The 22317-nt window shown below is 48.0% G+C and overlaps 1 protein-coding gene across 2 annotated transcripts in view; it reads right to left on the bottom strand.

The window, feature by feature from the left end:
- COMMD2 (COMM domain containing 2) overlaps nucleotides 1–22317 on the bottom strand; it is a 45065-nt gene that overhangs the window by 6730 nt on the left and 16018 nt on the right. For both annotated transcript variants that reach the window (XM_063915940.1, XM_063915939.1), the window contains exons 2-4: nucleotides 16998–17075; nucleotides 9200–9282; nucleotides 8952–9125 (exon numbers count right to left, since the gene is read on the bottom strand). In XM_063915940.1, coding sequence (XP_063772010.1) covers nucleotides 8952–9125; nucleotides 9200–9282; nucleotides 16998–17075 — 335 coding nt within the window. The remainder of the gene's footprint in view (nucleotides 1–8951; nucleotides 9126–9199; nucleotides 9283–16997; nucleotides 17076–22317) is intronic.

The following is a 22317-nucleotide window of genomic DNA, read 5'->3' as shown; positions in this document are numbered from 1 at the left end:
ATGGCGCCAGTGTGCTGAGGGAGATAGCTCCGCCCCTTTTTCGCTGACTTTTCTCCCGCTTTTTTATGGATTCTGGCAGTGGTATTTATCACATATATAGCCTCTGGGGCTATATATTGTGATATATTTGCCAGCCAAGGTGTTTTTATTGCTGCTCAGGGCGCCCCCCCCCCCCAGCGTTCTGCACCCTCAGTGACCGGAGTGTGAAGTGTGTATGAGGAGCAATGGCGCACAGCTGCAGTGCTGTGCGCTACCTTGGTGAAGACTGATGTCTTCTGCCGCCGATTTTCCGGGCCTCTTCTTGCTTCTGGCTCTGTAAGGGGGACGGCGGCGCGGCTCCGGGAACGAACACCAAGGCCAGTTCCATGCGGTCGATCCCTCTGGAGCTAATGGTGTCCAGTAGCCTAAGAAGCCCAAGCTAGCTGCAAGCAGGTAGGTTCGCTTCTTCTCCCCTTAGTCCCTCGATGCAGTGAGCCTGTTGCCAGCAGGTCTCACTGTAAAATAAAAACCTAAAATAAACTTTCTTTCTAGGAGCTCAGGAGAGCCCCTAGTGTGCATCCAGCTCGGCCGGGCACAGAAATCTAACTGAGGCTTGGAGGGGGGTCATAGTGGGAGGAGCCAGTGCACACCAGGTAGTCTAAAAGCTTTGCAAAAGAAAGGTTAGATTGGTATCAATGGTTTGATACACGTTCTGGCGCTATGATTGTGCTGGTTCTCTAAGCTGCTGTTAGGGGGAGAGATAGTCAGTCTCTCATGAACTGCAAAAACAACATGTAAAACATAAAACAGCGCTAAATGAAGAAACTAAAAAACAGGTGTTTCCTTAAAAAGAATTATATACGTTTTAATAATACATATAAAAAATGAGGAATTCTCATGAATACACCATAGGATAATGGAGCCTCTATAGCCAGTCTCTGACCCTTGACAATTAGATGTAAATGTGCACACCTCTTGGTTTTGACAATGTCCCTGTGGCCGGGTATCCCACCTAGCGAAGATCCAGAGGCTATCTCAGATCCAACGCCGAGGATACCAGCCCTGACCCAGACATTCCGGAATCACCTCCAGGACACCATTGCAGTTACCACCATCTTGGACATTCCTAATCCATGGACGTGGAAAATTAATAGAGGGAAAACCACCAAAATCATCGGCGTTGGATCTGAGATAGCCTCTGGATCTTCGCTAGGTGGGATACCCGGCCAATCCACTATATCCTGGTAAATATATCACAAGATTGGACTCATCTGCATATTTAAGTGAAGATCCTGTTGATATTGTGACCGGTCACAGGGACATTGTCAAAACCAAGAGGTGTGCACATTTACATCTAATTGTCAAGGGTCAGAGACTGGCTATAGAGGCTCCATTATCCTATGGTGTATTCATGAGAATTCCTCATTTTTTATATGTATTATTAAAACGTATATAATTCTTTTTAAGGAAACACCTGTTTTTTAGTTTCTTCATTTAGCGCTGTTTTATGTTTTACATGTTGTTTTTGCAGTCTAAAAGCTTTCTTTTAGTTGTGCCCAGTCTCCTGCGGAGCCGCTATTCCCCATGGTCCTTACGGAGTTCCCAGCATCCACTAGGACGTCAGAGAAACCATGAAAATGTACATATATCTAAAAACCATGTAGCCCAAGTTCACAACACTAGATTTCTATGTAACAAAATTATCTAATGCTCATTAAACTTTTAAGCCTTTTTGCCCGTATGTAAGCATTAACAAGGACTGTGTACGTCTGAATAAACCCTTCCTCATGAGTTAATTTAGCAACTTGATGCTAGGGATGAAAGGTCACAGACCCATGCAGAGTACATGACGGGAGAGAAGAGACTTCACAACCAGAATAGTGTAACATCTATGGACATTAGGTGTGTGAATAAATGTAGCATGACTGGAGGGAAAGGACAGCTATACAAAGAAGAGCCATGTGCCTATTGGATTTCCATGAACAGAAAATAAGATTTTACTCACCGGTAAATCTATTTCTCGTAGTCCGTAGTGGATGCTGGGACTCCATAAGGACCATGGGGAATAGCGGCTCCGCAGGAGACTGGGCACAACTAAAGAAAGCTTTAGGACTACCTGGTGTGCACTGGCTCCTCCCACTATCACCCTCCTCCAGACCTCAGTTAGGATACTGTGCCCGGAAGAGCTGACACAATAAGAAAAGGATTTTGAATCCCGGGTAAGACTCATACCAGCCACACCAATCACACCGTATAACTCGTGATATTATACCCAGTTAACAGTATGAAATATAACTGAGCCTCACTACAGATGGCTCATAACAATAACCCTTTAGTTAGGCAATAACTATATACAAGTATTGCAGACAATCCGCACTTTGGATGGGCGCCCAGCATCCACTACGGACTACGAGAAATAGATTTACCGGTGAGTAAAATCTTATTTTCTCTGACGTCCTAAGTGGATGCTGGGACTCCGTAAGGACCATGGGGATTATACCAAAGCTCCCAAATGGGCGGGAGAGTGCGGATGACTCTGCAGCACCGAATGGGCAAACTCTAGGTCCTCCTCAGCCAGGGTGTCAAACTTGTAGAATTTAGCAAATGTGTTTGACCCTGACCAAGTAGCTGCTCGGCAAAGTTGTAGCCGCCCAAGAAGAGCCCCCTTCCTCGTGGAATGGGCTTTCACTGATTTAGGATGCGGCAGTCCAGCCGCAGAATGTGCAAGTTGAATCGTACTACAGATCCAGCGAGCAATAGTCTGCTTTGAAGCAGGAGCACCCAGCTTGTTGGGTGCATACAGGATAAATAGCGAGTCAGTTTTCCTGACTCCAGCCGTCCTGGAAACATATAGTTTCAGGGCCCTGACTACGTCCAGTAACTTGGAGTCCTCCAAGTCCCACGTAGCCGCAGGCACCACAATAGGTTGGTTCACATGAAAAGCTGATACCACCTTAGGAAGGAATTGGGAACGAGTCCTCAATTCCGCCCCATCCATATGAAAATCAGATAAGGGCTTTTGCATGACAAAGCCGCCAATTCTGATACACGCCTGGCCGACGCCAAGGCCAACAGCATGACCACTTTCCACGTGAGGTATTTTAGCTCTACGGATTTAAGTGGCTCAACCCAATGCGACTTCAGGAAATCCAACACCACGTTGAGATCCCACGGTGCCACTAGAGGCACAAACGGGGGCTGAATATGCAGCACTCCTTAACAAAAGTCTGAACTTCAGGCAGTGAAGCCAGTTCTTTTTTGGAAGAAAATGTACAGAGCCGAAATCTGGACCTTAATGGAACCCAATTTTAGGCCCGTAGTCACTCTTGACTGTAGGAAGTGCAGAAATCGACCCAGTGGAAATTCCTCCGTTGGGGCCTTCCTGGCCTCACACTAAGCAACATATTTTTGCCATATTTGGTGATAATATTTTGCGATCACATCTTTCCTAGCCTTAATCAGCGTAGGAATGACTTCCTCCGGAATGCCTTTTTCCTTTAGGATCCGGTGTTCAACTGCCATGCCGTCAAACACAGCCGCGGTAAGCCTTGGAACAGGCAGGGCCCCTGCTGCAGCAGGTCCTGTCTGAGCGGTAGAGGCCATGGGTCCTCTGAGATCATTTCTTGAAGTTCTGGGTACCAAGCTCTTCTTGGCCAATCCGGAACCACGAGTATAGTTCTTACTCCTCTCCTTCTTAGTATTCTCAGTACCTTGGGTATGAGAGGCAAAGGAAGGAACGCATACACCGACTGGTACACCCACGGTGTTACCAGAGCGTCCACAGCTATCGCCTGAGGGTCCCTTGACCTGGCGCAATATCTTTTTAGCTTTTTGTTGAGGCGGGACGCCGTCATGTCCACCTGTGGCCTTCCCAATGGTGTACAATCATTTTGAAGACTTCTGGATGAAGTCCCCACTCTCCCGGGTGGAGGTCGTGCTTGCTGATAAAGTCTGCTTCCCAGTTGTCCACTCCGGGAATGAACACTGCTGACAGTGCTAACACATGATTTTCCGCCCATCGGAAAATCCTTGTGGCTTCTGCCATCACCATCCTGCTTCTTGTGCCGCCCTGCTGGTTTACATGGGCGACCGCCGTGATGTTGTCTGACTGGATCAGCACCGGCTGGTGTTGAAGCAGGGGTCTAGCCTGACTTAGGGCATTGTGAATGGCCCTTAGTCCTAGAATATCTATGTGTAGGGAAGTCTCGTGACTTGACCACAGTCCCTGGAAGTTTCTTCCCTGTGTGACTGCCCCCCAGCCTCGAAGGCTGGCATCCGTGGTCACCAGGACCCAGTTCTGTATGCCGAATCTGCGGCCCTCTAGAAGATGAGCACTCTGCAGCCACCACAACAGCGACACCCTGGCCCTTGGAGACAGGGTTATCAGCCAATGCATCTGAAGATGCGACCCGGACCACTTGTCCAACAGATCCCACTGGAAGATCCTTGCATGGAACCTGCCGAATGGAATTTCTTCGTAAGAAGCTACCATCTCTCCCAGGACTCGCGTGCATTGATGCACCGACACCTGTATTTGTATTAGGAGGTCTCTGACTAGAGATGACAACTCCTTGGCCTTCTCCGGGAGAAACACTTTTTCCTGTTCTGTGTCCAGAACCATACCCAGGAACAGTAGACGCATCGTAGGAACCAGCTGCGACTTTGGACTATTCAGAATCCAGCCATGCTGTTGTAGCACTTCCCGAGATAGTGCTACCCCGACGAACAACTGCTCCCTGGACCTCGCCTTTATAAGGAGATCGTCCAAGTACGGGATAATTATAACTCCCTTTTTTCGAAGGAGTATCATCATTTCGGCCATTACCTTGGCAAATACCCTCGGTGCCGGGGACAGACAAACGGCAACGTCTGGAATTGGTAATGACAGTCCTGTACCACAATTTTGAGGTACTCCTGGTGAGGAGGGTAAATAGGGACATGCAGGTAAGCATCCTTGATGTCCAGTGATACCATGTAATCCCCTTCGTCCAGGCTTGCAGTAACCGCCCTGAGCGATTCCATTTTGAACTTGAACCTTCGTATATAAGTGTTCAAGGATTTCAATTTTAGAATGGGTCTCACCGACCCGTCTGGTTTCGGTACCACAAACATTGTGGAATAGTAACCCCGGCCTTGTAGAAGAAGGGTTACCTTGATTTTCACCTGCTGGAAGTACAGCTTGTGAATAGCCGCCAGTACTACCTCTCCTCGAGGGTAGCAGGCACGGCTGATTTGAGGTAACGGCGAGGGGGAGTCGCCTCGAACTCCAGCTTGTATCCCTGTGATACTACTTGCAGAACCCAGGGATCCACCTGTGAGCGAGCCCACTGGTCGCTGAAGTTCCCGAGACGCGCCCCCTACCGCAACCGGCTCCACCTGTGGAGCCCCCGCGTCATGCGGTGGACTCAGAGGAAGCGGGGGAAGATTTTTTATCCTAGGAACTGGCTGTCTGGTGCAGCTTTTTCCCTCTTCCCTTGTCTCTGTGCAGAAAGGAAGCGCCTTTGACCCACTTGCTTTTATGAAGCCGAAAGGACTCTACCTTATAATACGGTGCTTTCTTAGGCTGTGAGGAAACTTGAGGTAAATTTTTTTTTTTTTTCCTTCCCAGCAGTTGCTGTGGATACGAGGTCCCAGAGACCATCCCTAAACAATTCCTCACCCTTATAAGGCAGAATCTTCATGTGCCTTCTAAAGTCAGCATCGCCTGTCCACTGCCGGGTCCCTAATACCCTCCTGGCAGAATGGACATTGCATTAATTCTGGATGCCAGCCGGCAAATATCCCTCTGTGCATCCCTCATATATAAGACGACCTCTTTAATATGCACTATGGTTAGCAAATAGTATCCCTGTCCTGACAGGGTAATAGACCACGCTGCAGCAGCACTATTCATGCTGATGCAATTTCAGGTCTCAGTATAGTACCTGAGTGTGTATATACAGACTTCAGGATAGCCTCCTGCTTTTTATCAGCAGGCTCCGTCAAAGTGGCCGTATCCTAAGACGGCAGTGCCACCTTTTTTGACAAACGTGTGAGCGCCTTATCCACCCTAAGGGATATTCTCCCAACGTGACCTATCCTCTGGCGGGAAAGGGTACGCCATCAGTAACTTTTTAGAAATTACCAGTTTCTTATCGGGAGAACCCACGCTTCTTCACACACTTCATTCACTCATCTGATGGGGGAACAAAACACTGTCTGCTTTTTCTCCCCAAACATAAAACCCCTTTTTTGTGGTATCTGGGTTAATGTCAGAAATGTGTAACACATTTTTCATTGCCGAGATCATGCAACGGATGTTCCTAGTGGATTGTGTATATGTCTCAACCTCGTCGACACTTGAGTCATACTCCGTGTCGACATCTGTGTCTGCCATCTGAGGTAGCGGGCGTTTTTGAGCCCCTGATGGCCTTTGAGACGCCTGGGCAGGCGCGGGCTGAGAAGCCGGCTGTCCCATAGCTGTTACGTCATCCAGCCTTTTATGTAAGGAGTTGACACTGTCGGTTAATACCTTCCACCTATCCATCCACTCTCTGGTGTCGGCCCCCCAGGGGGCGACATCACATTTATCGGCATCTGCTCCGCCTCCACATAACCTTCCTCCTCAAACATGTCGACACAGCCGTACCGACACACCGCACACACACAGGGAATGCTCTGACTGAGGACAGGACCCCACAAAGTCCTTTGGGGAGACAGAGAGTATGCCAGCACACACCAGAGCTATATATAATGCAGGGATTAACACTATAACGGAGTGATTTTTTCCCCAATAGCTGCTTGTATACACAATATTGTGCCTAAATTTAGTGCCCCCCCTCTCTTTTTAACCCTTTGAGCCTGAAAACTACAGGGGAGAGCCTGGGGAGCTGTCTTCCAGCTGCACTGTGAAGAAAAAATGGCGCCAGTGTGCCGAGGGAGATAGCCCCGCCCCTTTTTCGGCTGACTTTCTCCCGCTTTTTATGGATCTCTGGCAGGGGTATTTTACACACATATATAGCCTATATGACTATATATTGTGTAGATTTGCCAGCCAAGGTGTTTAATATTGCTGCTCAGGGCGCCCCCCCCCCCCCCCCCAGCGCCCTGCACCCATCAGTGACCGGAGTGTGAGGTGTGCATGAGGAGCAATGGCGCACAGCTGCAGTGCTGTGCGCTAGCTTGTTGAAGACCGAAGTCTTCTGCCGCCGATTTTCAGGACCATCTTCATGCTTCTGGCTCTGTAAGGGGGACGGCGGCACGGCTCCGGGACCGAACGATCGAGGTCGGGTCCTGTGTTCGATCCCTCTGGAGCTAATGGTGTCCAGTAGCCTAAGAAGCCCAAACTATCTCCAGTCAGGTAGGTTCGCTTCTTCTCCCCTTAGTCCCTCGTAGCAGTGAGTCTGTTACCAGCAGATCTCACTGAAAATAAAAAACCTAAAATATACTTTCTTTTCTAGGAGCTCAGGAGAGCCCCTAGTGTGCATCCAGCTCAGCCGGGCACAAGATTCTAACTGAGGTCTGGAGGAGGGTCATAGTGGGAGGAGCCAGTGCACACCAGGTAGTCCTAAAGCTTTCTTTAGTTGTGCCCAGTCTCCTGCGGAGCCGCTATTCCCCATGGTCCTTACGGAGTCCCACCATCCACTTAGGACGTCAGAGAAATTATACCACAGGTAGAGTACGGTCCATCAGTGTTTACATCTCTCCTCTCACCTATCTTACCAAGGCGCTTTATTTTTCTGGTTCTTAGGGGTGCCAAGGGAGGGATATCCACAGACCTACTAAAGACGTGTCCTTTTACACCAAGCATCTATACTGCACGAGACGCCTGGTTCGGCTGAGCTACTCTGAGAGGAGTAGCGTATCGTCTTTCTCTTTAAATTATGTGTCTTATTCAAAACGCAGATGCAGCAAAACACCACTCAAAATATACTAGAGACACTGGGCTGTGGCTTTAATTGCACAGGAATTAGTTATACACAAGTACAAAGTCGCAGATGGGCTGGCACAGTGGTGTGTGCCGTTAGTCCTGCAGCTGGGACGTCCCACCCCTGCGCTCGAGCTCACGTCTGTATCTAGAGCAGATGAAGCTCAACGGAACGTGGTGTGAGAAAAAGCCGCGGTCACTGCATGCCGTATACAGATTAAGACACATTCACACAAAGATGTACAAACGTCGCACATCATATTCATCAGTGTAATCTAGTAAAGTAAGTTTGTCAATTGCAGTTGTGTTATTTATGCGAATAAAGCTGGGTACACACTACATAATTTATTGTGCAATCATGGTACCTGCGACCACTCTGCACAACTATTGTGCAAAGTGTACACACAATTCTTCGTTTGATGAATTATGTGAGCGTATCGTCACATTTCATGTGCTGCACCATCACATGGGACGATACGACGTATCACACACAGTTTGGTTACATGAATCATGGAACCACATATTGTGAAATCAGATGGCAGATCATGCAGTGTGCACACAGACATGATATAAATTGCTAAATTGTAATGGCCAGTTGCTGGTCAGCGTATCATTGTAGTGCATAGCCAGCTTAAGATACACATTTTGAGCAAGAAAGACGTTCTGTGCAGCCGAGTTGCCCAAGGACCTGGCGTGCTGAGTATGACTGTTTGGCGCAACTGAAGCCACAGTGTATGAGGGGCACATCTGTACATGGAAGCATGCTAAGCCAAAATTTACCTCAAACTGTTCTTCCTAATGCATTATGCATGTAATGGAGACAGCAGCATTCTCATATGATCTATTTACAGTACATGTTAGACACAGTGATACATTTGTATGTGCTGCACATTAAGAAGGCCAAGCTAAAAGCAGTTCCTGTGCACACTGGGATGTTTATCAATATTAACATAAGTCTAGTCTATATTTTTAATTAAGCAACCTATTCTAAAAATCTATTAAATTATAAATCCGCACAAAAACAAGGCTGATGTGTTCATCTATACACTACAAACTGCGCATGTACCTGGACATCCAAGCGCCATTCCAGGTTATGGTAACTGGGAAGATCTGGTTCCAGCTCACTGAGAATTTGGCGGATCTCTTTCCGGTTATCCAGGTACAACTGGAGAAGAACTTTATTCAGATCCTCAGGAAATCCCAAAACAAGCACAGAGTCCTGGAAATCTATGTCAGAGACCTGCAGATAATGAGACATTCCCATGAAGACAAGGGTGGTTGGGGAGCTGATAAGCTGATGGGCTGATCACTCACCATGAGCTTGGAACTCTCTGTAAGGAGATAAGTGAGCCCCTCCACTGCCTGCTGAATGGTGGCACTGCTGACCTCCAGCTTCCCTACAAGCAGGAAGAGAGGGAAAACAATGGGGTAAAGAGACTGAATAAATTGATGTAGACAAAAGTATTGCACGTCTTATTTTGGAAAGTACTCCAATTGAAAACACGCTTATACTACTATAATCTACATACAGCAGAAATTTGTTTTACAGGAAGAAAAGAAACCATTAAATATCAGCAAGATTTTACCGACTTGTTAATATTTAAAAAATAAGGCAATTAGTGAGTATTCTACACTGTAATAATAACTTGGTCTCTATGAGCTCTTGGCCTTTGGAGTTACTTTTTACAAACTTGTATATACACAATGAAAAGTCACTATAGCATCATTTCAGTGTACACTTATTTGCCGAGATACACTTGCTGGCTGTCATTTTCCCAGCATTTATAAATCAACATCAACAGTTTGACACCATTTAACTGCCTCCAATACTTTGTCTATGGCCACCAGCAGCCTATACACTGTCCTCGTGAGCCACTGTTTTCCGGTTCAGGATGATTTCCCTTCTTTCATGCACTTCACAAAAGTCACACACTGCAGAGTTAATGTGCGACATTAATGTGTTGCTCGCGACTTGCCTCTAACTGAATTGTGTGGGCCCGGAAAAAATGCTTAATGGAAATATCCATAAAGAGCACATTAGCCAAATCTCATCCTAACCCTTTATTCCACGCTCTCTGTCTACCCCATCTGTGTCGGGATGCGGTCAACATCCCGCTGGACGGGATCCCGGCGGTCGAAATACCGACGCCGGAATCCCGACCGCCACAATCCCGACATATTCTCCCTCCGCGTTCCGCTCACCACCCCTGTCGGGATTCCGGCGTCGGTATTTCGACCGCCGGGATCCCGTCCAGCGGGATTACGTACTGATCCCTCTGTGTCACCCCTGTCTGTCTGCACCTCCCCTTTAGAATGTAAGCTCTCACAAGTACGACCCTCTTCCCTCATGTGCTTATCCTTTTCTTACTTTAATAATCTTCAACTGCACCAAATCCTGTGGTTTTCTGCCACCCTGATACTTATGTCAGTGTCACCTGCTGCTGTAGCGATATTTATTTACCCTGTACTTGTCATATATTGTCTTCAACTGTAAGTTGCTGTTTTTCTGTTTTGATTATTTGTTTATGTACTCTGTAATTGGGCGCTGCGGAACCCTTGTGGCACTATATAAATAAAGGATAATAATAACAACAACAACAACAACAACAACAACATGAGCTTGACGCTACAGTACTCGCAGCTAGTGGAATTCGGCTCAGAGAGTTTTGTTTTAGCTTGGAACAGTACAGATTGCCACTGCCTGTGAATCAGGTACAACCTTGCCCATAGATCACATCTGTAACATATCCAGGGGAAATAAATAAATACACCTACATAGACGATACAAAGGTACAAATTGAAGGAGGGCAGGTAAGAGACATAAAATAGTAGAAAAAACAAAATAATGTTTTCAGACTATTTTAATAACAAAAATAAGAATTTACTTACCGATAATTCTATTTCTCGTAGTCCGTAGTGGATGCTGGGGACTCCGTCAGGACCATGGGGAATAGCGGCTCCGCAGGAGACAGGGCACAAAATTAAAAGTTTGACCACTAGGTGGTGTGCACTGGCTCCTCCCCCTATGACCCTCCTCTAAGCCTCAGTTAGGATACTGTGCCCGGACGAGCGTACACAATAAGGAAGGATTTTGAATCCCGGGTAAGACTCATACCAGCCACACCAATCACACTGTACAACTTGAGATCTGAACCCAGTTAACAGCATGATAACAGAGGAGCCTCTGAAAAGATGGCTTCCAACAATAATAACCCGATTTTTGTAACAATAACTATGTACAAGTATTGCAGACAATCCGCACTTGGGATGGGCGCCCAGCATCCACTACGGACTACGAGAAATAGAATTATCGGTAAGTAAATTCTTATTTTCTCTGACGTCCTAAGTGGATGCTGGGGACTCCGTCAGGACCATGGGGATTATACCAAAGCTCCCAAACGGGCGGGAGAGTGCGGATGACTCTGCAGCACCGAATGAGAGAACTCCAGGTCCTCCTTAGCCAGGGTATCAAATTTGTAGAATTTTACAAACGTGTTCTCCCCTGACCACGTAACTGCTCGGCAGCGTTGTAATGCCGAGACCCCTCGGGCAGCCGCCCAAGGTGAGCCCACCTTCCTTGTGGAGTGGGCATTTACAGATTTTGGCTGTGGCAGGCCCTGCCACAGAATGCGCAAGTTGAATTGTGCTACAAATCCAACGAGCAATCGTCTGCTTAGACGCAGGAACACCCAGCTTGTTGGGTGCATACAGTATAAACAGCGAGTCAGACTTTCTGACTCCAGCCGTCCTTGAATATATATATATATATATATATATATATATATATATATATATATATATATATATATATATATATATATTATATATATATATATATATATTTTTAAGGCTCTGACAACGTCGAACAACTTGGAGTCCTCCAAGTCGCTAGAAGCCGCAGGCACTACAATAGGTTGGTTCAGGTGAAACGCTGATACCACCTTAGGGAGAAACGGAGGACGCGTCCGCAGTTCTGCCCTGTCCCAATGGAAAATCAGATATGGCTTTTGTACGAAAAAGCCGCCAATTCTGACATTCTCCTGGCCGAAGCCAGGGCCAGTAGCATGGTCACTTTCCATGTAAGATATTTCAAATCCACCGATTTGAGTGGCTCAACCAATGGGATTTGAGGAATCCCAAAACTACATTGAGATCCCACGGTGCCACTGGAGGCACAACCGGGGCTGTATATGTAGTACTCCTTTGACAAAAGCTTGGACTTCAGGAACTGAAGCCAATTCTTTCTGGAAGAAAATCGACAGGGCCGAAATTTGAACCTTAATGGACCCCAATTTGAGGCCCATAGACAATCCTGTTTGCAGGAAATGTAGGAATCGACCCAGTTGAAATTCCTCCGTCGGAGCCCTCTCCTTCAGGATCCGGCGTTCAACCGCCATGCCGTCAAACGCAGCCGCGGTAAGTCTAGAGGTAGAGTGCACGGATCCTCCGTGCGCATCTCTTGAAGTTCCGGGTACCGAGTCTTTCTTGGCAAATCCGGAACCACGAGTATCGTTCTTACTCCCCTTCGCCTTATAATTCTCAGTACCTTGGGTATGAGAGGCAGAGGGGGGAACACATACATTGACTGGTACACCCATGGTGTTACCAACGCGTCCACAGCTATTGCCTGAGGGTCTCTTGACCTGGCGCAATACCTGTCCAGTTTTTTGTTGAGGCGGGACGCCATCCTGTCCACCTTTGGTTTTTCCCAACGGTTCACAATCATGTGGAAGACTTCTGGATGAAGTCCCCACTCTCCCGGGTGGTGATCGTGTCTGCTGAGGAAGTCTGCTTCCCAGTTGTCCACTCCTGGAATGAACACTGCTGACAGTGCTATCACATGATTTTCTGCCCAGTGAAAAATCCTTGCAGCTTCTGCCATTGCCCTCCTGCTTCTTGTGTCGCCCTGTCTGTTTACGTGGGCGACTGCCGTGGTGTTGCCCTACTGGTTCAACACCGGCTGACCCTGAAGCAGAGGTCTTGCCAGGCTTAGAGCATTGTAAATTGCCCTTAGCTCCAGTATATTTATGTGAAGTGAAGTCTCCAGGCTTGACCACACTCCCTGGAAATTTCTTCCCTGTGTGACTGCTCCCCAGCCTCTCAGGCTGGCATTCGTGGTCACCAGGACCCAGTCCTGAATGCCGAATCTGCGGCCCTCCAAAAAGGTGAGCACTCTGCAACCACCACAGAAGAGACCCCCTTGTCCTTGGAGACGGGGCTATCCGCTGATGCATCTGAAGATGCGATCCGGACCATTCGTCCAGCAGATTCCACTGAAAGGTTCTTGCGTGGAATCTGCCGAATGGAATCGCTTCGTAAGAAGCCATCATTTACCCAGGACTCTTGTGCATTGATGCACTGACACTTTTCCTGGTTTTAGGAGGTTCCTGACTAGCTCGGATAACTCCCTGGCTTTCTCCTCCGGGAGAAAAACCTTTTTCTGAACTGTGTCCAGAATCATCCCTAGGAACAGCAGACGTGTCGTCGGGCTCAGCTGGGATTTTGGAAAATTTAGAATCCACCCGTGCTGTTGCAGCACTACTTGGGTTAGTGCTACACCGGCCTCTAACTGTTCTCTGGATCTTGCCCTTATCAGGAGATCGTCCAAGTAAGGGATAATTAATACGCCTTTTCTTCGAAGAAGAATCATCATTTCGGCCATTACCTTGGTAAAGACCCGGGGTGCCGTGGACAATCCAAACGGCAACGTCTGAAACTGATAGTGACAGTTTTGTACCACGAACCTGAGGTACCCTTGCTTGAAGGGCAAATTGGGACATGGAGGTAAGCATCCTTGATGTCCAAGGACACCATAAAGTCCCCTTTTTCCAGATTCGCTATCACTGCTCTGAGTGATTTCATCTTGAACTTGAACCTTTGTATGTAAGTGTTCAAAAGATTTCAGACTTAGAATAGGTCTCACCGAGCCGTCCGGCTTCGGAACCACAAACAGCGTGGAATAATACCCCTTTCCTTGTTGTATTAGGGGTACCTTGACTATTACTTGCTGGGAATACAGCTTGTGAATAGCTTCCAACACCGTCTCCCTGTCGGAGGGAGATGTTGGTAAAGCAGACTTCAGGAATCTGCGAGGAAGAGACGTCTCGAATTCCAATCTGTACCCCTGTGATACTACCTGCAGGATCCAGGGGTCGACTTGCGAGTGAGCCCACTGCGCGATGAAATTCTTGAGACAACCCCCCCACCGGACCTGAGTCCGCTTGTAAGACCCCAGCGACATGCTGAGGACTTTTCAGAAGCGGGGGAGTGCTTCTGCTCCTGGGAAGGAGCTGCTTGCTGCAGTCTCTTACCCTTTCCTTTGCCTCGGGCAGATATGAATGGCCTTTTGCCCGCTTGTTCTTATGAGAACGAAAGGACTGAGGCTGAAAAGACGGTGTCTTTTTCTGTTGGGAGGTGACCTGAGGTAAAAAAGGTGGATTTTCCGGCTGTTGCTGTGGCCACCAAGTCCGATAGACCGACCCCAAATAATTCCTCCCCTTTATACGGCAAACTTCCATATGCCGCTTGGAATCCGCATCACCTGACCACTGTCGCGTCCATAAAACTTCTTCTGGCAGAAATGGACAGCGCACTTACCCTTGATGCCAGAGTGCAAATATCCCTCTGTGCATCTCGCATATAAAGAAAATGCATCCTTTAAATGCTCTATAGTCAATAAAATATTGTCGCTATTCAGGGTATCAATATTTCCAGTCAGAGATTCCGACCAAACCCCCCCAGCACTGCACATCCATGCTGGGGCGATTGCTGGTCGCAGTATAACATCAGTATGTGTGTATATACTTTTTAGAGTATTTTCCAGCCTCCTATCAGCTGGATTTTGAGGGCGGCCGTATCAGGAGACGGTAACGCCACTTGTTTTGATAAGCGTGTGAGCGCCTTATCTACCCTAGAGGGTGTTTCCCAGCGCGCCCTAACCTCTGGCGGGAAAGGGTATAATGCCAATAACTTCTCTGAAATTAGCAACTTCCTATCGGGGGTAACCCACGCTTCATCACACACTTCAATCAATTCATCTGATTTCAGGAAAAACTACAGGTAGTTTTTTCACACCCCACATAATACCCATTTTTGTGGTACTTGTAGTATCAGAAATATGTAACGCCTCCTTCATTGCCGTGATTATGTAACGTGTGGCCCTACTGGAAAATACGTTTGTTTCTTCACCGTCGACACTGGAGTCAGTGTCCGTGTCTGTCGACCGACTGAGGTAATGGGCGTTTTAAAGCCCCTGACGGTGTTTGAGACGCCTGGACAGGTACTAATTGGTTTGCCGGCCGTCTCATATTGTCAACCGACCTTGTAGCGTGTTGACACTATCACGTAATTCCATAAATAAAGCCATCCATTCCGGTGTCGACTCCCTAGGGGGTGACATCCCATTACAGGCAATTGCTCCGCCTCCACACCAACATCGTCCTCATACCTGTCGACACACACGTACCGACACACAGCACACACACAGGGAATGCTCTGATAGAGGACAGGACCCCACTAGCCCTTTGGGGAGACAGAGGGAGAGTTTGCCAGCACACACCAAAGCGCTATAATTATACAGGGACCACCTTATAGTAAGTGTTTTCCCTTATAGCAGCTTAATATATAATAATATCGCCAAAAAATGCCCCCCCTCTCTGTTTTAACCCTGTTTCTGTAGTGCAGTGCAGGGGAGAGCCTGGGAGCCTTCCCACCAGCGGATCTGTGTGGGAAAAATGGCGCTGTGTGCTGAGGAGATAGGCCCCGCCCCCTTCACGGCGGGCTCTTCTCCCGGTTTTTTCTGTAATCCTGGCAGGGGTTAAATACATCCATATAGCCCAGGGGCTATATGTGATGTATTTTTAGCCAGTAAAGGTAATTACATTGCTGCCCAGGGCGCCCCCCCCCAGCGCCCTGCACCCTCAGTGACCGCGGTGTGAAGTGTGCTGAGAGCAATGGCGCACAGCTGCAGTGCTGTGCGCTACCTTAAGAAGACTGGGAAGTCTTCAGCCGCCGATTTCTGGACCTCTTCTCTCTTCAGCATCTGTAAGGGGGCCGGCGGCGCGGCTCCGGTGACCCATCCAGGCTGTACCTGTCATCGTCCCTCTGGAGCTAGTGTCCAGTAGCCTAAGAAGCCAATCCATCCTGCACGCAGGTGAGTTCGCTTCTTCTCCCCTTAGTCCCGCGTTGCAGTGAGCCTGTTGCCAGCAGGACTCACTGAAAATAAAAAACCTAACAAACTTTTATTCTAAGCAGCACTTTAGGAGAGCCACCTAGATTGCACCCTTCTCGGCCGGGCACAAAAACCTAACTGAGGCTTGGAGGAGGGTCATAGGGGGAGGAGCTAGTGCACACCACCTAGTGGTCAAACTTTTAATTTTGTGCCCTGTCTCCTGCGGAGCCGCTATTCCCCATGGTCCTGACGGAGTCCCCAGCATCCACTTAGGACGTCAGAGAAATAATGGGTTTATGACCTGAAAGCTCCCCCATTAAGACAACAGAAAGGATCATCACTGCTATGTTATGCTAGGTGACTGCCCAGACACTGCCAATTCTATATACTACTCAGCGCTCCAGTAAAGTTATACAGCACTTTCTGTATGCTCAGGGCACATGAAATGTAGCAAGCAACCGGACTCTCTATACCAGAGGTTCTCAAACTCGGTCCTCGGGAGCCCACACAGTGCATGTTTTGCAGGTAACCCAGCAGGTGCACAGGTGTATTAATTACTCACTGACACATTTTAAAAGGTCCACAGGTGGAGCTAATTATTTCTCTTGCGATTCTGTGAGACCTGCAAAACATGCACTGTGTGGGCCCCCGAGGACCGAGTTTGAGAACCTCTGCTCTATACCAATGCACCACACTATATAGCACCTTGAAGTCCAGCATGAACATGGCTGTCCTGGATTTATAGTGTGAGCACAGAGATGATCGCTGCGGCAGTTTCTACGCTATGTATACACGGCCAGTACAGTAACACCTTGCTGCATACCAGCGTGAGTGACCAGCACAGAGAAGAATAGCCTTCTCAGAGACACATAAGAAGTGTATCTAATAACAGGTAAATGTTACTGACAGATTCCATTATGACCACATTATTCCATTACTTACTTGCAGCTCCTTCATAGACTTTTGGATTTGAACCTTTTCTTAAAAATTCTACAGCAATTCTGCCAAACTCTGCAACAACTGGAAAAGATCAAGATATAACATGTGAGTCTATGAGGGGCTATGAGGGACATAATAAGAATTTACTTACCGATAATTCTATTTCTCGGAGTCCGTAGTGGATGCTGGGGTTCCTGAAAGGACCATGGGGAATATAGTGTTCATTCTAGCACCCTGCACCTTTCAAAATCCATGCAGTTCTTATTTCCTGCCTGGGGTGTTGCTCTCTGCTCTGGTGCTTCTCAGAACACTCTGGTCTGTATCTCAGCACAGAAATACAGACCAGAATGTGCTGAGAAGCACCAGAGCAGAGAGTGACACCCCAGGCAGGAAAGAGGAACTGCACATATTTTGAAAGGTGCAGGGTGCTAGAATGAACACTAGGAATAGCGGCTCCGCAGGAGACAGGGCACAAAAGTAAAGCTTTTACAGGTCAGGTGGTGTGTACTGGCTCCTCCCCCCATGACCCTCCTCCAGACTCCAGTTAGGTACTGTGCCCGGACGAGCGTACACAATAAGGGAGGATTTTGAATCCCGGGTAAGACTCATACCAGCCACACCAATCACACCGTACAACTTGTGATCTAAACCCAGTTAACAGCATGATAACAGAGGAGCCTCTGAAAGATGGCTTCCTAAACAATAACCCGAATTAGTTAACAATAACTATGTACAAGTATTGCAGATAATCCGCACTTGGGATGGGCGCCCAGCATCCACTACGGACTCCGAGAAATAGAATTATCGGTAAGTAAATTCTTATTTTCTCTATCGTCCTAAGTGGATGCTGGGGTTCCTGAAAGGACCATGGGGATTATACCAAAGCTCCCAAACGGGCGGGAGAGTGCGGATGACTCTGCAGCACCGAATGAGAGAACTCCAGGTCTTCCTTTGCCAGGGTATCAAATTTGTAAAAATTTACAAACGTGTTCTCCCCTGACCACGTAGCTGCTCGGCAGAGTTGTAATGCCGAGACCCCTCGGGCAGCCGCCCAAGATGAGCCCACCTTCCTTGCGGAATGGGCCTTAACAGATTTAGGCTGTGGCAGGCCTGCCACAGAATGTACAAGTTGAATTTTGTTACAAATACAACGAGCAATCGACTGCTTAGAAGCAGGTGCACCCAACTTGTTGGGTGCATACAGTATAAACAGCGAGTCAGATTTTCTGACTCCAGCCGTCCTTTAAATGTATATTTTTAAGGCTCTGACAACGTCCAACAACTTGGAGTCCTTCAAGTCGTCTGTAGCCGCAGGCACTACAATAGGCTGGTTCAGGTGAAACGCTGATACCACCTTAGGGAGAAAATGCGGACGCGTCCGCAGCTCTGCCCTATGTCGAATGGAAAATTAAATAAGGGCTTTTATAAAACAAAGCCGCCAGTTCAGATACTCTCCCGGCCGAAGCCAGGGCCAGTAACATAGTCACTTTCCATGTGAGATATTTCAAATCCACATTCTTTAGTGGTTCAAACCAATTGGATTTGAGGAAATCTAAAACTACATTTAGATCCCACGGTGCCACCTTAGGCACCACAGGAGGCTGTATATGCAGTACTCCTTTGATAAAAATCTGGACCTCAGGGACTGAGGCCAATTCTTTTTGGAAGAATATTGATAGGGCCGAAATTTGAACCTTAATAGATCCCAATTTGAGACCCATAGACAATCCTGATTGCAGGAAATGTAGGAAAACGACCCAGTTGAAATTCCTCCATCGGAGCACTCCGCTGCTCGCACCACGCAACATATTTTCGCCAAATACGGCGATAATGCTTCGCGGTGACTTCCTTCCTTGCCTTTATCAAGGTAGGAATGACTTCTTCTGGAATGCCTTTTCCTTTTAGGATCTGGCATTCAAACGCCATGCCGTCAAACGCAGCCGCGGTAATTCTTGAAAAAGACAAGTACCCTGCTGAAGCAGGTCCCTTCTCAGAAGTAGAGGCCACGGATCGTCCGTGACCATCTCTTGAAGTTCCGGGTACCAAGTCCTTCTTGGCCAATCCGGAGCCACTAGTCTTACTCCTCTTTGCCGTATAATCCTCAATACCTTTGGTATGAGAGGCAGAGGAGGAAACACATATACCGACTGGTACACCCAAGGTGTTACCAGCGCGTCCACAGCTATTGCCTGCGGATCTCTTGACCTGGCGCAATACCTGTCCAGTGTTTTGTTGAGGCGAGACGCCATCATGTCCACCATTGGTTTTACCCAACGGTTTAATAGCATGTGGAAAACTTCTGGATGAAGTCCCCACTCTCCCGGGTGAAGGTCGTGTCTGCTGAGGAAGTCTGCTTCCCAGTTGTCCACGCCCGGGATGAATACTGCTGACAGTGCTATCACGTGATTCTCCGCCCAGCGAAGGATCCTGGCAGCTTCTGCCATTGCCCTCCTGCTTCTTGTGCCGCCCTGTCTGTTTACATGGGCGACTGCCGTGATGTTGTCCGACTGGATCAACACCGGTCTTCCTTGAAGCAGAGGTTCCGCCTGGCTTAGAGCATTGTAGATTGCTCTTAGTTCCAGAATGCTTATGTGAAGAGACTTTTTCAGGCTCGACCACACTCCCTGGAAATTTCTTCACTGTGTGACTGCTCCCCAGCCTCTCAGGCTGGCCTCCGTGGTCACCAGGATCCAATCCTGCATGCCGAATCTGCGGCCCTCCAATAGATGAGCCTCCTGCAACCACCACAGAAGGGATACCCTTGTCCTCGGCGACAGGGTTATCCGCAGGTGCATCTGAAGATGCGACCCTGACCATTTGTCCAACAGATCCCTTTGCATGGAATCTGCCGAAAGGGATTGCTTCGTAAGAAGCTACCATTTTTTCCCAGGACTCTTGTGCATTGATGTACAGACACCTTTCCTGGTTTTAGGAGGTTCCTGACTAGGTCAGATAACTCCTTGGCTTTTTCTTCGGGAAGAAAAACCTTTTTCTGAACTGTGTCCAGAATCATCCCCAGGAACAGCAGACGAGTTGTCGGCATTAATTGGGATTTTGGAATATTCAGAATCCATCCATGCTGCTTTAGCACCTCTTGAGATAGTGCTAAACCCATCTCTAGCTGTTCTCTGGACCTTGCCCTTATTAGGAGATCGTCCAAGTATGGGATAATTAATACGCCTTTTCTTCGAAGAAGAAATATTATCTCGGCCATTACCTTTGTAAAGACCCGAGGTGCCGTGGACAAACCAAACGGCAGCGTCTGAAACTGATAGTGACAGTTTTGTACAACGAACCTGAGGTACCCCTGGTGTGAGGGGTAATTGGAACGTGGAGATACGCATCCTTGATGTCCAAGGATACCATAAAGTCCCCTTCTTCCAGGTTCGCTATCACTGCTCTGAGTGACTCCATCTTGAACTTGGACTTCTTTATGTACAGGTTCAAGGACTTCAGATTTAGAATAGGCCTTACCGAGCCATCCGGCTTCGGTACCACAAAAAGAGTGGAATAATACCCCTTCCCTTGTTGTAGAAGAGGTACCTTGACTATCACCTGCTGAGAATACAGCTTGTGAATGGCTTCCAAAACCGTCTCCCTTTCTGAGGGGGACGTTGGTAAAGCAGACTTCAGGAAACGGCGAGGTGGCTCTGTCTCTAATTTCAACCTGCACCCCTGAGATATTATCTGCAGGATCCAGGGATTTACCTGCGAGTGAGCCCACTGCGCGCTGTAATTCTTGAGACGACCGCCTACCGCCCCCGAGTCCGCTTGCGAAGCCCCAGCGTCATGCTGAGGCTTTTGTAGAAGCCGGGGAGGGCTTCTGTTCCTGGGAAGGAGCTGCCTGTTGCTGTCTCTTCCCTCGTCCTCTGCCTCGTGGCAGATATGAATAGCCCTTTGCTCTCTTATTTTTAAAGGAACGAAAGGGCTGCGTTGAAAGGTCGGTGCCTTTTTCAGTTGGGGAGTGACTTGAGGTAGAAAGGTGGATTTCCCGGCCGTAGCCGTGGCCACCAAATCCGATAGACCGACCCCAAATAACTCCTCTACGCATCGCCTGTCCACTGTCGTGTCCATAAAGCTCTTCTGGCCGAAATGGACATAGCAGTTACCCGTGATGCCAGTGTGCAGATATCTCTCTGTGCATCACGCATATAAAGAAATGCATCCTTTATTTGTTCTAACGACAGTAAAATATTGTCCCTGTCCAGGGTATCAATATTTTCGATCAGGGACTCTGACCAAACTACCCCAGCACTGCACATCCAGGCAGTCGCAATAGCTGGTCGTAGTATAACACCTGCATGTGTGTATATACCTTTTTGGATATTTTCCATCCTCCTATCTGATGGATCTTTAAGTGCGGCCGTCTCAGGAGAGGGTAACGCCACTTGTTTTGATGAGCGTGTTAGCGCTTTGTCCACCCTAGGAGGTGTTTCCCAGCGCTCCCTAACCTCTGGCGGGAAAGGGTATAAAGCCAATAACTTCTTTGAAATTAGCAGTTTTTTATCGGGGCACCCCACGCTTCATCACACACGTCATTTAATTCTTCTGATTCGGTAAAAACTACTGGTAGTTTTTTCACACCCCACATAATACCCTGTTTAGTGGTACCTGTAGTATCAGCTAAATGTAACATCTCCTTTATTGCCAAAATCATATAACGTGTGGCCCTACTGGAAAATACGGTTGATTCGTCACCTTCACCACCGGAATCAGTGCCTGTGTCTGGGTCTGTGTCGACCGACTGAGGCAAGGGGCGTTTTACAGCCCCTGACGGTGTTTGAGGCGCCTGGACAGGCACTAATTGAGTGTCCGGCCGCCTCATGTCGGCAAACGACTGCTTAAGCGAGTTGACGCTATCCCGTAATTCCACAAATAAAGGCATCCATTCTGGTGTCGACCCCCTAGAAGGTGACATCCTCATATTTGGCAATTGCTCCGCCTCCACACCAATAACGTCCTCATACATGTCGACACACACGTACCGACACACAGCAGACACACAGGGAATGCTCTATACGAAGACAGGACCCACTAGCCCTTTGGGGAGACAGAGGGAGAGTCTGCCAGCACACACCAAAAAACGCTATATATGACAGGGATAGCCTTATGATTAAGTGCTCCCTTATAGCTGCTTTTATATTAATATATTGCCATTTATTTTGCCCCCCCTCTCTGTTATACCCTGTTTCTGTAGTGCAGTGCAGGGGAGAGACCTGGGAGCCTTCCTGACCAGCGGAGCTGTGACAGAAAATGGCGCCGTGTGCTGAGGAGATAGGCCCCGCCCCTTTTCCGGCGGGCTCGTCTCCCGCTATTTAGTACA

The sequence above is a fragment of the Pseudophryne corroboree genome, chromosome 4 (genome assembly GCF_028390025.1).
Source record: "Pseudophryne corroboree isolate aPseCor3 chromosome 4, aPseCor3.hap2, whole genome shotgun sequence".
Taxonomy (NCBI): Eukaryota; Metazoa; Chordata; class Amphibia; order Anura; family Myobatrachidae; genus Pseudophryne; species Pseudophryne corroboree.
Note: the sequence above shows the minus strand (reverse complement) of the source record. Positions and strands in the feature narration are given on the sequence as shown.